The sequence below is a fragment of the Anguilla rostrata genome, chromosome 19 (genome assembly GCF_018555375.3).
Source record: "Anguilla rostrata isolate EN2019 chromosome 19, ASM1855537v3, whole genome shotgun sequence".
Taxonomy (NCBI): domain Eukaryota; kingdom Metazoa; phylum Chordata; class Actinopteri; order Anguilliformes; family Anguillidae; genus Anguilla; species Anguilla rostrata.
Window position 1 is genome coordinate 2,700,364 of NC_057951.1, and position 14,243 is coordinate 2,714,606.

General features: G+C 50.6%; 1 protein-coding gene across 1 annotated transcript in view; it reads left to right on the plus strand.

Moving 5' to 3' along the window:
* Positions 1–3,468: 3,468 nt before the first annotated feature.
* The window catches only part of LOC135246028 (semaphorin-3E-like), a 40,522-nt gene continuing 29,747 nt past the window's right edge, over positions 3,469–14,243 (plus strand). The window contains exon 1 of the mRNA XM_064319520.1: positions 3,469–3,757. Within this exon, the coding sequence (XP_064175590.1) occupies positions 3,607–3,757 (151 nt within the window). The 5' untranslated portion in view covers positions 3,469–3,606. The remainder of the gene's footprint in view (positions 3,758–14,243) is intronic.

Genomic DNA, 14,243 nt, shown 5'->3' on the forward strand with positions numbered 1-14,243 from the left:
AGGCATCAATTGTAAAGCGCTTTGGATAAAAGCGCTTTATAAATGCAGTCCATTTACCATTTACCAAAACTTTTACTCCCTGACCCCTGGACTTTCCACCTCTGCAGTAGTCTACCCGGTTTTTGAAATGATTGGCTGTATGTAGTGCTGTGAGCGAGTGACCGTGTCTGGAAGAGAGAGAGAGAGAGAGAGAGAGAGAGAGAGAGAGTTTCAGATGCAGCGAAGGGCTCTTCCCGTCTACCTCAAGGGCAAAGCAAACAGCGCTACAATATTGAGTTCATTTTTTTGACTCGACGGTTCAGTGATAATAAAAAGAAGATTTAGGAGCTGTAGGGAAGGCATGCAGGAGCAGTATGACTGGATACGGGCCTTAACCAGATGACTTATGAAGAGAGGCTCAATCCTAACGCTCTTAATAAAAATGCAAAATGAGACTCGGGGGGGGGGGGGGGGGGGGGGGGGGATACGGTTGTGCTGTGTTTCTGAAATCATAAATGAGATTAATAAAGTGGAACCTGGTTATTTTATTTATTCCACAGAACGAAAGGGCGAAGGTAGAACTTCCTCAATGGTGTGCATTTCACTGATGCTAGAAAGTATCTCTCTGCACATGGACTGTGTTTGCCTGCATTTTTTGAGTGAGTCATGTAAGACTAAACTCAGCCCGGATTTCCCGTAAATGCCTGGCCATCTTAAGCTCTTAGTGTTGGTATTTGTGTCAAAAATATTAGGATATAGTAGAAATTGTGGGTTTATTTTTTTTTTTTGGGGGGGGGGGGGGTCAAATTTAATTTATTTGAGTTGTCACATCATTAATTTGTTATTGTAGATTATTTGGCGCAAAACAACCCACAGTGGCCTGAATTATCTGAATGTGTTAGTCTGAATTTTAAAGTTGGGCTCTGAAGTGTGTTTGTTTATTTTTGCTTGGTGAATTTGCATTGTCTTAAATGACACAATGAAAAACAGGGCATCATGCCAGTAAGTTCTGCCTCTGAGACGGAGGAAGCGAGCGTGTGAACCTGTTGTCACCTGCGTGAGAAGCACAAAAGCCCCAGAAATTCCTGTAATCGGTCCGTTTGGGAAAAGGGAGAAACGACTGGAATGACCCGAATTTCAAACGAGCCGTTCGAGCAGAAGCGGGAGCTTTTAGAGGCGCGCCGAGTCCCCTCGAGGGATCTTTGTTTCGTTCGGCGCACGTGAGCCGGCGCAGCTGTTGCGTTGCCAGTGAGGAACGGGAACAAGCAGAACAGGAATCAGCGCGTTTGTGATTTGTTTGCGTGCGCTTCAGATTATTGTCCTGAAAGTGACCGATTAATTAACTCCTCGATTGTTTTGTTTGTGCAAGCCTCCACATGGCACCATCTTTACGGCCACTTCGTTCGGATGTGCTCATTTTAATGGGATGTAGTTTGTATGTAGCTTTAATGCATAACTCGTGCTCTTTCTCATAACTCTATCACCAACAGCCCACATTTCAATCCGTTTGATATATACGGGCAGCATATGGCTTGCTTTTTTTTTTTAAGGTGCTGTAGTTACGATTTCTCTGCTACCTCAAGAGAGTAGGCTACAGGTTTGAGAGCCGTCACATACTGTTTTAAAGCATCCATACATGTTTTATAGGAAATAAAACTTTATTTAAAAAGGAGTTTCTTTTGAATTTAAAACGTAAAATTCAGATTTCAGATGAATCCGCCAGCACGCCAGCCTGCGGGTATGCCGGAAACCTAATGCTGATTGTAATTGGCCACACTTCAAAAACGTCCAATCATTTGGCTCACATATTTCTTTGTAGCACAGGGCGTTTGGTTAATTTAATTCATGTGTTGCATCAGTTTTCTTTTTTTCCTCTTTTTTAAAGGCAGGGTTTTTTTTGCGTAAAAGAATATCATCGATCAGCAGATATAAATATATTTTATGTTGTTCTGTTCATGGTCGCAAATGCATTAGTCACGCGCATGATAGTCATCTGAAAGCACTTAAAATAATTCACGCGGCACCGCGTTTAACGAGCTGTGACTGCGTTGCGCTTCAGAAATGTTTCAGCGGACGGCCGCTGCTCCGCTGCAGGTTCGTTGGAGCCGTCCGTGGCGTTTCTCACACGGGGCGTCTCTTCTGGGAAGGACCGAAAGCAGCGGATGAGTCTGTTTCGGACTTCTGAGGAACCGGCGTGCGCCGCGGTTTTTAAGGGAACGCACACATAGCCTAATGAAAGCCTTATTGGTCCATTTTGTATTTTCCCCACTTTATTATACCATACACTATTGGATAATATAATATACACTGGATCAAAACCCGACTCGACTACAGCATACATAATGCTGTGTTGGTCATTTGAAAAAAGAACACACACACACACACACACACACACACACACAAATGCTTAATTGCTAACTTTTCAAGACACCAACACATTAGCAAAGAATATTTGTATACAGACGTGAAACAAAGTGAAATGACTAATGGCTGTGGTGTGACTGCTGGACGTGTAACAGCAGTGGGCATACGCCCCTGAGCACTGTCCCAACAGCGCGTGTTAGGGAGCACTGCAGGGCCGCTTATTATCACCAGAGAGCGAGGGGGGAAGAGAGGGAGGGAGGGAGGGAGGGGCCACTGTTTTTATTACCAGAGAGAGAGCGAGAGAGACGGAGAGATAGAGAGGGAGCGAGAGAGAGAGGCCCACTGTTATTACTACTTGAGAGACGGAGAGATAGAGAGTGAGGGGGGTAGAGAGGGAGGGAGGGAGGGAGGGAGAGAGAGGGGGACAGAGAGAGAGGTAGAGCCACTGTTATTATTACCAGAGAGAGACAGAGACACGGACAGAAGCAGAGAAAGACGGCGAGAGGACTACGGGGACGGCAGCAGAGAGAGACAGAGAGGGAATCTTGGCTGCAGCCCAGGGCTGGGAGCGGCCGGAGCAAGCGAGCGAGCGAGCGAGGGAGGGAGGGAGGGAGGGAGCGGGCGGAGAGCGGGCGGGCTGGGCGGCACGCGGAGGGGAGCGAGGCGGGGCGGGTCCCTCGCTGAGCCAGAGCCGACGGAGCAGGCTGCAGCACAGACAGCGGAGCCAGCACAGACACCAGAGCCAGCACAGACAGCAGAGCCAGGAGGCCAGGCAACGCGGAGGGTAAATGGATGGTAAATGGACTGCATTTATATAGCGCTTCTATCCAAAGCGCTTTACAATTGATGCCTCTCATTCGCCAGAGCAGTTAGGGGTTAGGTGGGGCCTGCTCACCGTCCCCAGGGGTGAAGAGGCGCGAAGCGCCAGGGGGGAACGACGCCCGCGCCCCAGACCTTCCAGCTCCCCCCGCCCCGCGAACGGCCGGCGAGGATCCGATTCGGCGGGCGATTCCCGGAGCGAGCCAGCGAGAGGGTTAGCGGACGCCTCGGGCAGAGTGACTCACGCGCGGCAGGCGGCCCGTCGCCAAACTCCATCTTCCCTCCCCCCCGCCTCCCTCTCTCTCCCTCCCTCCCTGGTGTCCCACGCACACGCTCCCTCCCTCGGATGGACTGTAGCCGCGCCCGCGGGGGCCGGCGGGACTGAGAGCGCCCCCCTGTGGCCGGCGCGGGGAGCGCGAGAGAGAGCGAGCGGCCCGAGCGGGGATGGACGGATCCGCCCACGAGAGGAGGAGGAGCGGGGGGGCGAGGAAGGGGCCGTTCGCGGCTCTGGTTCTGCTGGCGGTCTGGACGGCGGCGTCGGGGTCGGTGGACTCGGCCCGGCACGGCCAGCCCAGGCTGCGCCTCTCCCACAAAGGTGAGCCTCGCCGCACCCTAACCCCACACACACTGTGCTGAGCTGCGTGTCTGAGCTGAGCCCCACCGTGGAGCCACAGACCGTGCTGAGCTGCGTGTCTGAGCAGAGCCCCACCGTGGAGCCACAGACTGTGCTGAGCTGCGTGTCTGAGCTGAGCCCCACCGTGGAGCCACAGACCGTGATGAGCTGCGTGTCTGAGCTGAGCCCCACCGTGGAGCCACAGACCGTGCTGAGCTGCGTGTCTGAGCAGAGCCCCACCGTGGAGCCACAGACCGTGCTGAGCTGCGTGTCTGAGCTGAGCCCCACCGTGGAGCCACAGACCGTGCTGAGCTGCGTGTCTGAGCAGAGCCCCACCGTGGAGCCACAGACTGTGCTGAGCTGCGTGTCTGAGCAGAGCCCCACTGTGGAGCCACGGACTGTGCTGAGCTGCGTGTCTGAGCTGAGCCCCACCGTGGAGCCACAGAATGTGCTGAGCTGCGTGTCTGAGCTGAGCCCCACTGTGGAGCCACAGAATGTGCTGAGCTGCGTGTCTGAGCAGAGCCCCACCGTGGAGCCACGGACTGTGCTGAGCTGCGTGTCTGAGCTGCGTGTCTGAGCTGCGTGTCTGAGCAGGCGTCCCACTGTGAAGAAGGTTTTGTTAGTGAGAATTAGCCAAAGTCCAAAGTGAAAATTCAGTTTGCAAAATGAAGATTCAATAGGCAAAGTGAATAATCTGTCTAATTCTGAAAGTGTTTCCTCTGGTTGAGCCATCTTTGTAAAATTTTCTATTAACATTTCATTAGAAAATTGCTTTTTTTTGTTGTTGTTCACAATGAGAATTCTGGGTTTAGTTTTCGGTTCGGCTCAGAGATCTTCGGGTGGAGCGCGAAGCGTCAATTTGCTGAATAATTATTGGGCGTACCCCGACGGTCGCTTCCCCCTGCCTGCTGAACGTGTCCGCGCGTGTCTGTTGGGCTAGCTGCGAGCAGACGCTCCTGTTCTCGCGCGTCAGGACCGGTTAGGGTTCGGACAGGTGCGTCGGGCCGTATCACGGCGGTCGCCCCGTGAAGTCTTGTCGAAACGGGGAGCAGGGGCGCGCAGCCCATTGTTAAAATACATGGCGAATTTCCAACAAACATTTTCACCTAAGTGGTGATTTACAAAGTGTCATAATACGGAAGGATGTATTTTGAATGTAAAAAAAATGAATAGCAGTCATAAAAAAAAAAATAACATAACACACGTGCCTAAAACTGTAGCCTACTGCATGTTTGTGCAACTTTAAAAAGGTTTCACTAAATTGCATTTTGTGTTTTGTGTTCTCTTGCCTGTTTTCAACGTGCTGGTTGAAAGTTCAGTGTTTTTCATTACAGTGAGGTTTTTTTTTTTTTTTTTTTAAAAGAGAGAGATTCTTCAGTGCTTCAGATGTAGTGATGTGCTGCTTTGGGGCTGTCTCTAGGAACTGTGTCTTAGATGGTAAATGGACTGCATTTATATAGCGCTTTTATCCAAAGCGCTTTACAGTTGATGCCTCTCATTCGCCAGAGCAGGTGGGGATTAGGTGCCTTGCTCAAGGACACTTCGACACGCCCAGGGCGGGGTTTGAACCGGCAACCCTCCGACTGCCAGACAATCGGTCTTACCTCCTGAGCTATGTCGCCCCTCCCCCCGGGCGGGGGGGATCGGCCAAAGTTTTCGTTTTTACAATTTAACGGTCACATTTTTCACGACGTTGGCCATTTCACCGATTCTCAGAAAGCAATGCAGAGCAGTATTAGGCTGTGGTATGATCTGAATGTGAAGAGAAACGTTATATTCTTGGCGCTTAAGGTTTTTGAGAGCCTGCCTCTGTTCGGTGCGGCTAGTGTATCAAATGCCTTTCCGGCATTGCTCGGCTGAGTCATGCATTCCAGAATGTGCAAGATGATATGCAGTAATGCTGCATCCAAGCGATTCACTGTTTAACACTGAAACGGTTAGGGTTTGGGTTAGGGTTGGGGTTGCGGTTCAGGTTAGGGTTGGGGTTTCGGTTAAGGTTCGGGTTAGGGTTGGGGTTGGGGTTGGGGTTGCGGTTCGGGTTAGGGTTGGGGTTGCGGTTCGGGTTCGGGTTAGGGTTGGGGTTGCAGTTCGGGTTCGGGTTAGGGTTAGGGTTAGGGTTGGGGTTGCGGTTAAGGTTCAGGTTAGGGTTAGGGTTAGGTTTAGGGTTGGGGTTGCGGTTAAGGTTCGGGTTAGGGTTAGGGTTAGGGTTAAGGTTAGGGTTAGGGTTAGGGTTAGGGTTAGGGTTGGGGTTGCGGTTAGGGTTAGGGTTAGGGTAGGGAGTTATGCACTCCTCCAGCACCGGGCAGTGTTAGAAGTACATTTACAATGAAATTGCATTTTACTTAAAAACAGAATTCGATTTTTAAAACAAAACGCTTTAAATTAAGCAGATCTTAATCGCACAAATGACAAAAAAAACCTCTCATCATCAGGAAGGACTTATGCACAGTGCCCTAACTAACGTAGAGGTATTCATTACTGGCCCAGAAGCTCTGCTCTGTCGTTGCCGCAAAGATTGTTTATTTTTCCGAGGCGCACGGTCATATCCGGTCCGTTTGCCTGACGTTAAGGGCTTACCGGCCGAGGAAACCTGAGAGGTCCGCGGAGTGTAGCACAGCGGGTAAGGAACTGGGCTTGTAACCGAAAGGTCGTGGGTTCGATTCCCGGGTAAGGACACTGCCGTTGTACCCTTGAGCAAGGTACTTAACCTGCATTGCTTCAGTATATATCCAGCTGTATAAATGGATACAATGTAAAGTGCTGTGTAAAAAGTTGCTCTGGATAAGAGCGTCTGCTAAATGCCTGTAATGTAATGTAATGTTTTGCGAAAGCCCTTTCCCTCCACGGGGACAGCGTGGCCGCAGCTACAGCGGCGCGGTAGTCGATTTTTGGTTGACTCTAAAGACGCGCGGTCTTGTCTGCTGTATCCGTGTCCCGGCGGCAGGTAGCCGAGCTAACTGCCGCTGCAGGACGACCATCCGGAAAAACGCCCATTTCGGCCTAAATGGTAAATGGACTGCATTTATATAGCGCTTTTATCCAAAGCGCTTTACAATTGATGCCTCTCGTTCGCCAGAGCAGTTAGGGGTTAGGTGTCTTGCTCAAGGACACTTCAACACGCCGAGGGCGGGGCCTCAACAAAAGCACCGCAGCGGAGGACGCGAACACTAGGGGGCGACGTAGCTCAGGAGGTAAGAGCGGTTGTCTGGCGGTCGGAGGGTTGCCGGTTCGATCCCCCGCGCCTGGGGCGTGTCGAAGTGTCCCTGAGCCAAGACACCTAACCCCTAAACTGCTCTGGCGAACGAGAGGCATCGATTGTAAAAGCGCTTTGGATAAAAGCGCTATATAAATGCAGTTCCATTTACCGAATGCAGTCCGTTTATTCGCGATTACTTCCCGGAGGAGCGGGGGCGGTGACCCCGACGTCTTAACCACTTCTTCCGTTTTACGGGGACCCTCGAACGAAACCGCGCGCTTTTATTTTGGCGAGATCGAACCCCCCCATCCCCGGGAAACGGGCGTGGTCTCTGAGCTGGGGCCCGACGGCCCCCCCCAGGCCATCTTTCTGGGAGAAGGGGGAATTTCTCCGGCCGGCGGGGAAATAGATCGTTCTGCAGAAAGCACAAAAAAAATTCTGCAGCATCGTAACCCAAAAATCATAATAACAGCAAGGAGAGCAACTGGACGCAGATGGCGGATAAAATATCGCAGATGGAACTGGCGTACAAGGGTGTTTTTTTTTACCTCTGTGCTGATTAGATCATCCATTTTTGTTATTTGGAAGCAAATTATCGTCCTTGTTTCGCTGCAAGGCACTGCTAGTGAAAGGTGCGCACACACACACACACACACACACACACACACACACACACACACACACACACACAGACACACACGCATACGTTTCACCTGTGAAGTCTGTTATGTGCCTGACTTGGGTAAATATTGGAATTTCATCACGGGAGTCAATGAGAGCAAAAAAAACAAGGCTAGCTTAGCTACGCTTATGCTAGTGTAGCGCACTGTCTGGCCTCCCAGGCCACTGTAGTTTGGCTTTTGGTGGGGACTGGGGTTGGGGATGCGTATGTAGACATCACCACAGACTGCGACGTCGCCCCGCGCGGCCCAGGCTAAATAAGATGAGCACGTTCCCTTTGTGTGGATGGCGCGTCTTTTCAAAAACTGCGAGCGGATGGGGGTTCCTTTCGGGAACTCACGACGGGGGCGCCATAGCTCAGGAGGTAAGACCGATTGTCTGGCAGTCGGAGGGTTGCCGGTTCAAACCCCGCCCTGGGCATGTCGAAGTGTCCTTGAGCAAGACACCTAACCCCTAACCCCTAACTGCTCTGGCGAATGAGAGGCATCAATTGTAAAGCGCTTTGGATAAAAGCGCTATATAAATGCAGTCCATTTACCATTCACGACCAGCTGGAGTGAATGGTAAATGATGGTTCGAATCCCTGCTGAAGAGACGCTCGTGGGTCGAACGTGCGCGAAGGACCGCGCGAAGTGATGAGGTCGGCACGGCGGTCGAGAGAGAGAGAGAGAGCGAGCCCCTAAGTAGGACCCCTTCCAGGTGACACCAATTTCCTATTAGGAAGATAATAAAAACCAATGTTGCAATACCACAAGCAGCCACAAGGGCAGGGAAACCATAACACTCAGGTACGAATCGGGCGTTCTGCACTCCCCTCAGAGAGGGCTGTGATTTTGAACAGCACCTCCGACAGATTTTCTCCGACAGTTTAAACTATTTTGTCGGTGGGAATTTTTCTTTTTTTCTTTCTTTTTTTTAAATTGGGGAGGAGGGGCGGTGTGTAATCCAGGTTCATCTGGTAGGCATATGTTTTTTTTTTTTTCCTGTTGAAGAAGATATATATTTGACCTGTGTGTTTAAAAAAAAAAAAAAAAAAACCCCAGAAAGTCTTAACTTTCGAAATTGCGGTCGGAATACTCAGAATTGCCGTCGGTTGCCATGAAACAAACAGCCCTTGTGTTCCGTCGAAGCGACAGAGGAGGGCTCGGTACTAAAATACCATCGCCTAACCCAGATTTTTGGAAAGTGCTTTATTTTCCTTTCTTGCATTTCGTGGGCGCTCTCCTTGTGGCCTGTGTTTTCCATCTGCTCGAACCGCCCCCGTTAACTAATTAATGGTGTATCCAGCAATCGAGGTCTTCTCCCTCTTGTTTCCATGCCGACTAACCTGCCCCCCCCCGTTAGCCTGAACCTCCCCCAGTCACGGGACACCCCTCGCACCGCAAACACCGACCCTCTTGACTCCGCAAAACATTACATTACAGGCATTTAGCAGACGCTCTTATCCAGAGCGACTTACACAACTTTTTTACATAGCATTTTACATTGTATCCATTTATACAGCTGGATATATACTGAAGCAATTCCGGTTTAAGTACCTTACTTAAGGGTTACAACAGCAGTGTCCTTACCCGGGAATCGAACCTGCGACCTTTCGGTTACAAGCCCAGTTCCTTACCCACTGTGCTACACCACTCTGTCCAAAAACAAACAGGCCCGTCCAGCCCGTTCCCTCCCCTCCCGCTCCAGGTTATTGGACGAATCGGAGTCTTTTCATTTCCCTTCGCTTCTGAAGTGTCATTCTCCGCGGCGTGAAGGGCCCCGCCACGGAGACCGATTCGGGAATCGCGATCCCGTCTGCTGGCCTCAGCGGGGACGGGCGGGTAACGGCAGACCCCTCCGAGAGGTTCTTCTCCTGGAAAAGCCGAAATGTTGTTTTCCAGCGAGCTCTACCGTCGAGCGCACGCCGCGTGGTTCGGCAGTGTAGCGTAACGGCTAAGGAGTTGGTCTTGTATCCTAAAGGTCGCAGGTTCGATTCCCCGATAGCCGTTGTACCCTTGAGCAAGGTACTTAACCTGCATTGCTCCAGTATATATCCAGCTGCATAAATGGATGCAGTGTAAGTCGCTCTGGATAAGAGCGTCTGCTGAATGCCTGTAATGTATTGTAAAAAAAAGCCTGGATTTCATTTCTCAATCACTGTATTATCAGTATTCTCTGGGCAATATGATCCCGTTCGTTTTTAATTGGACAATTCAAACACACCAAGTCAGCTGTCACATTTGAGGCACCTTCAGGACGACGAAAAGACGTCTTCCTCAGCATTTCCCCTGGAGATCTTACATACGATCTCACTATGCTGTCTGAATGTCTGGGACGTGTCGTTGATGAACTGCGAGAGTATAGGCAAAATATCTTCGGAAAGTGAAGTATTTTTTAACCGACTGGCTGTTGAGGAAGTCTGCGGAGCCTTCTGAAGAACTGTATTCTTTGGGGGGTGGGGGGTGGGGGGTTGGAGGATTCCATCATATCTCACTTTGTTACGTATTATGAAGTTTATCGTCCATCCCGTGAGGCTTCACAAGTTATTCTGTCGAAATGCAACATTTGCGGTTTGCTGTAGAAGGGTTAAAAGTACACACACATTTCTTTTCTTTCTTTCTTTTTGTTCTCCTGATGGGACGTGATTGATATTTGCTTTCAGCGCGTGTTTATGAGCCGCTGTCGAACGTTCATTTTTTGGTGTCCAGAGAGTCTCCGCTTTCTCCCCCCTAAGTGAATGATATTAAAAAGTTCGCTCGTTTTATTTCCGAGGTCTTCCCGACACGCGAGGCGAGATTAAAGCGGTTTTTTTTATTTCCAGTGGCTGAATTCCCCTCGACGTTGTTCGCCGCATTAACGGCTGGCGCTGAGACAGGACGTTTGATAAGCGTCGCATTTTTATTTATTTTTTCTCAGCGCAGCTATGAGGCGCTTTTGTTTTGAATAAAGCCGAGCAGACAGTCTATAAATTTGTGCGTCGGGCGTAAACTTCCCCCAGCTGCTGTGACTGAAAGGGAGAAAAGTACATGGAAATCCCCCCCCCCCCCTCCAGAGACAGCTGCCTGCGGAGACTGGCGTGTCTTCGCACGTGTGCGCCTTTCAAAAGTTTGCGTCGTTAAATTTACGACCCCTTTTTACGGGCTATGATCCAGCTTTAACGAGGCAAAACATATCATCACTTAAAAATTCTGCTTGATTTGTGCGTTTTTATTGAGACGGCGAAAGGGTACGCGACTAGTTATTAATTTGTGATTGTTGCAACCGCAACCACTTCCATAGGATGATTTTTTAAAAACGTGGCATAAAAGGAAGAATGTTTCTGCACTGATATATTACACTGAGATGATTGAGTGTATCACCATTTCAGAAGAAACTGAATTTATGATGTATAATTTACAGTCTTTGAAATATTACATATAATATTTAACAATTTAACAAGAATAGGATAGCTCGAGACATAAGCAACAGAATCTAGTTTTACCGAATAATCCCATCATTTACTAGAAACGTATCTAACCTAAACTTTCATTATATTAATAACACTCATCGCACAGTGTTTCCTGTAAAGGTTTGCGGAACTGTAAGTAGTTTCCACTGGGAGGTGACCCAGGTTTCCCAGAATGCCCTCTGTCCAAGGGAGGTTTTCAGATAGGACTCAGTGGACGAGCCTGGGTGGCTATGGCAACCTCCGATACTGCAACTCAGCAGCAATCCCAGAATTTGAACAAGCCGTTAATTTTTTCTTAATTTAGGTGCTTTTCATGTTTTAGAGCTGGGGTTCCAGAAAGGGCCAGTGTGGGTGCGCACACCTGATTCCACTAATCAATCACTGGAGTCGTTGCTAAGCACCGCGATTAGTGGAATCAGAATCAGGTGTGTGCAACCACACTGGCCCTTTCTGGATAAGACTGGAGACTGCAGAGGAAGACAGGAAGCTGCGGTCAGAGGAAGGCAGGAAGCTGCGGTCAGAGGAAGGCAGGAAGCTGAAGTCAGAGGAAGGCAGGAAGTCGCAGTCAGAGGAAGGCAGGAAGCTGTGGTCAGAGGAAGGCAGGAAGCCGTGCTCAGAGGAAGGCAGGAAGTTGCGGTCAGAGGAAGGCAGGAAGTCGCGGTCAGAGGAAGGCAGGAAGCTGAAGTCAAAGGAAGGCAGGAAGCTGCGGTCAGAGGAAGGCAGGAAGCTGAAGTCAGAGGAAGGCAGGAAGTTGCGGTCAGAGGAAGGCAGGAAGTCGCGGTCAGAGGAAGGCAGGAAGTCGCGGTCAGAGGAAGGCAGGAAGTCGCGGTCAGAGGATGGCAGGAAGCTGCGGTCAGAGGAAGGCAGGAAGTTGCGGTTAGAGGAAGGCAGGAAGCTGCGGTCAGAGGAAGGCAGGAAGTCGCGTGAGCGCACATTAACCGCAAAGAGGACGTTTTTAACGCGGGCCGGACAGGCCCGGCCGCAGTGCATGATGGGTAGGGAGGGAGAACGTGAGGCCAAGGCACACCTGTTTACTGTATGTGTGTGTGTGTGTGAGTGCCTGTGTATATGTGTGTGTGTCTGTGTACATGCATGTGTATGTGTGTGCGTGTGTACATGTCTGTGCACATGTGTGTGTTTGTGTGCATGTGTGTGTGTGTGCGTGAGTGTGTGCGTGCCTGCGTGTGTATGTGTCTGTGTATACGTGTGCTATAGGTTTGCCTGTGTGTGAGAGAGAGAGAGAGAGAGAGAATATGTAGGGTTCACACATGCACACCATTGAGTGGCTTGTGAATATTTTTCCTGTAAGGTCACATTCATGTTGATCCTGTTGGAACCTTTGTGAATGTGTCTTGACGGAAAACCCCCTCCATTTGGGCTCCAGAAGCAGCTGCCAATAGCCTCGCTGCAAGGAGCATAAACCCACCCTGTAATCAGGCTGAATTTCTCTCGAAACAGTTGTCAGATCGTGTGTCTCCCCCCCCCCCCACCCACCCCCCCACTGACAAATGGCACAGTGTCTGCTGCTGCTGCCCCCTGCTCCGCTCCAGCCCCAGGCTGCCCGTGCCCCTGCCCAGCCGTCTGTGAGGTCTGGAGACTCACAGCGTGTACCCGCTGGTGGGCACAGGTACAGGGACAGGCCAGGGCGCGCCCGTCAGAATGAGCCTGTGAAGGAAAAGCGACACCGGGTGACCCTGCGGAACCCTCGATTAAGGTCCTTTAAGGTGTGATGTCACAAAGGTGCGAGTAGAATGTTCTTAACAGAACATTCTAATGCTGATGTCACAATCGCTGCTGGTGTCTGAAGGCAGTGGTGTTCTAGAACACTGACTTAGAATTATGAAGAAAAAAAAAAAATTCCAAATAACCTTCTCTTCAAAGGGGGGGTCCAGCTGCAAATGAGGCTTTACAACGCTAAGTCTCCTCTGACCCCCCCTCCCCCCACCCGCCCGATATCCCACCGGAGCTTAGAGATCACAGTGACATCATCAATTTCCTCTGCCTAGGGCCTGCTGGGTGGGGGGGGATGGGGGTGGCGGCGGGGGGCGGGGGGGGGGGGGGGAGGGCTCTGTGATTGGGAGGGGGTCGCAGAGACAGATGTGGCGTGCCGAGAGTGCGTTTAATTCGCTTTTGCCTTTGGGGGATTGGAAGGGAACGTCTTCGTTTCAACCTTCGCTGGAAGGCCTGGCGAGTTCTGCATGCGCTATGATGGCGTGCGTTATTTCTACCGGATCAATGGAACGCGATACCTCACGCTAATGCATGCAATGCGAAGGAGGACAAAAGCGTTCAGCTCCTCTCCTTTCTCAGCTTCGGATTACCGTACATTATCCACGCCAAAACCGCAATGCGTTTGACATATTATTCTAAAGCCTACATTGCACACTGGACTTTCATTAAACGTAGTTTTGTTTAGTTAATTTTCGATTGCTGTTCCTGTTATTCATGCATTTTTTTATTATTGTGTTTTTAACTCTTTATTGATCTTTTTTGAACAAATTTTCACGTAAAGCAGTTTGTATTGGGAACCTGCTCGCCGGTCAGACGCTGGTCCACAGAGGAGCCCCTGATAAGTTGTGCTGGGTTCTGGCGGGTTCGCGGGCCCAAATGAAAGCGGTCTCTGAGTTCTGTGCGTCACGGCGATCACCGGTGCCGCTGTGACCTGCGGCGAATGAGATTTAATCAGCGGGACTGCAGCGTAGCCGAAGCGCTTGTCTTCCGCGGCTGCTCCCGCTCGTGCGACATGTGATCAGGGCGCTCCGCTGCTCCTCCCGCTCGTGTGACATGTGATCAGCGCGTTCTGCTGCTCCTCCCGCTCGTGTGACATGTGATCAGCGCGCTCTGCAGCTCCTCCCACTTATGTGATCAGCATGTTCCGCTGCTCCTCCCACTCGTGTGACATGTGATCAGCGCGCTCTGCTGCTCCTCCTGTTCATGTGACATGTTTTAAATGTGATCAGCGTGTTCCGCTGCTCCTCCCTCTCATGTGACGTGTGATCAGCGTGCTCCGCTGCTCCTCCCGCTCATGTGACATGTTTTAAATGTGATCAGCGTGCTCTGCTGCTCCTCCCGCTCATGTGACATGCTTTAAATGTGATCAGCGTGCTCTGCTGCTCCTCCCGCTCATGTGACATGTTTTAAATGTGATCAGCGTGCTCTGC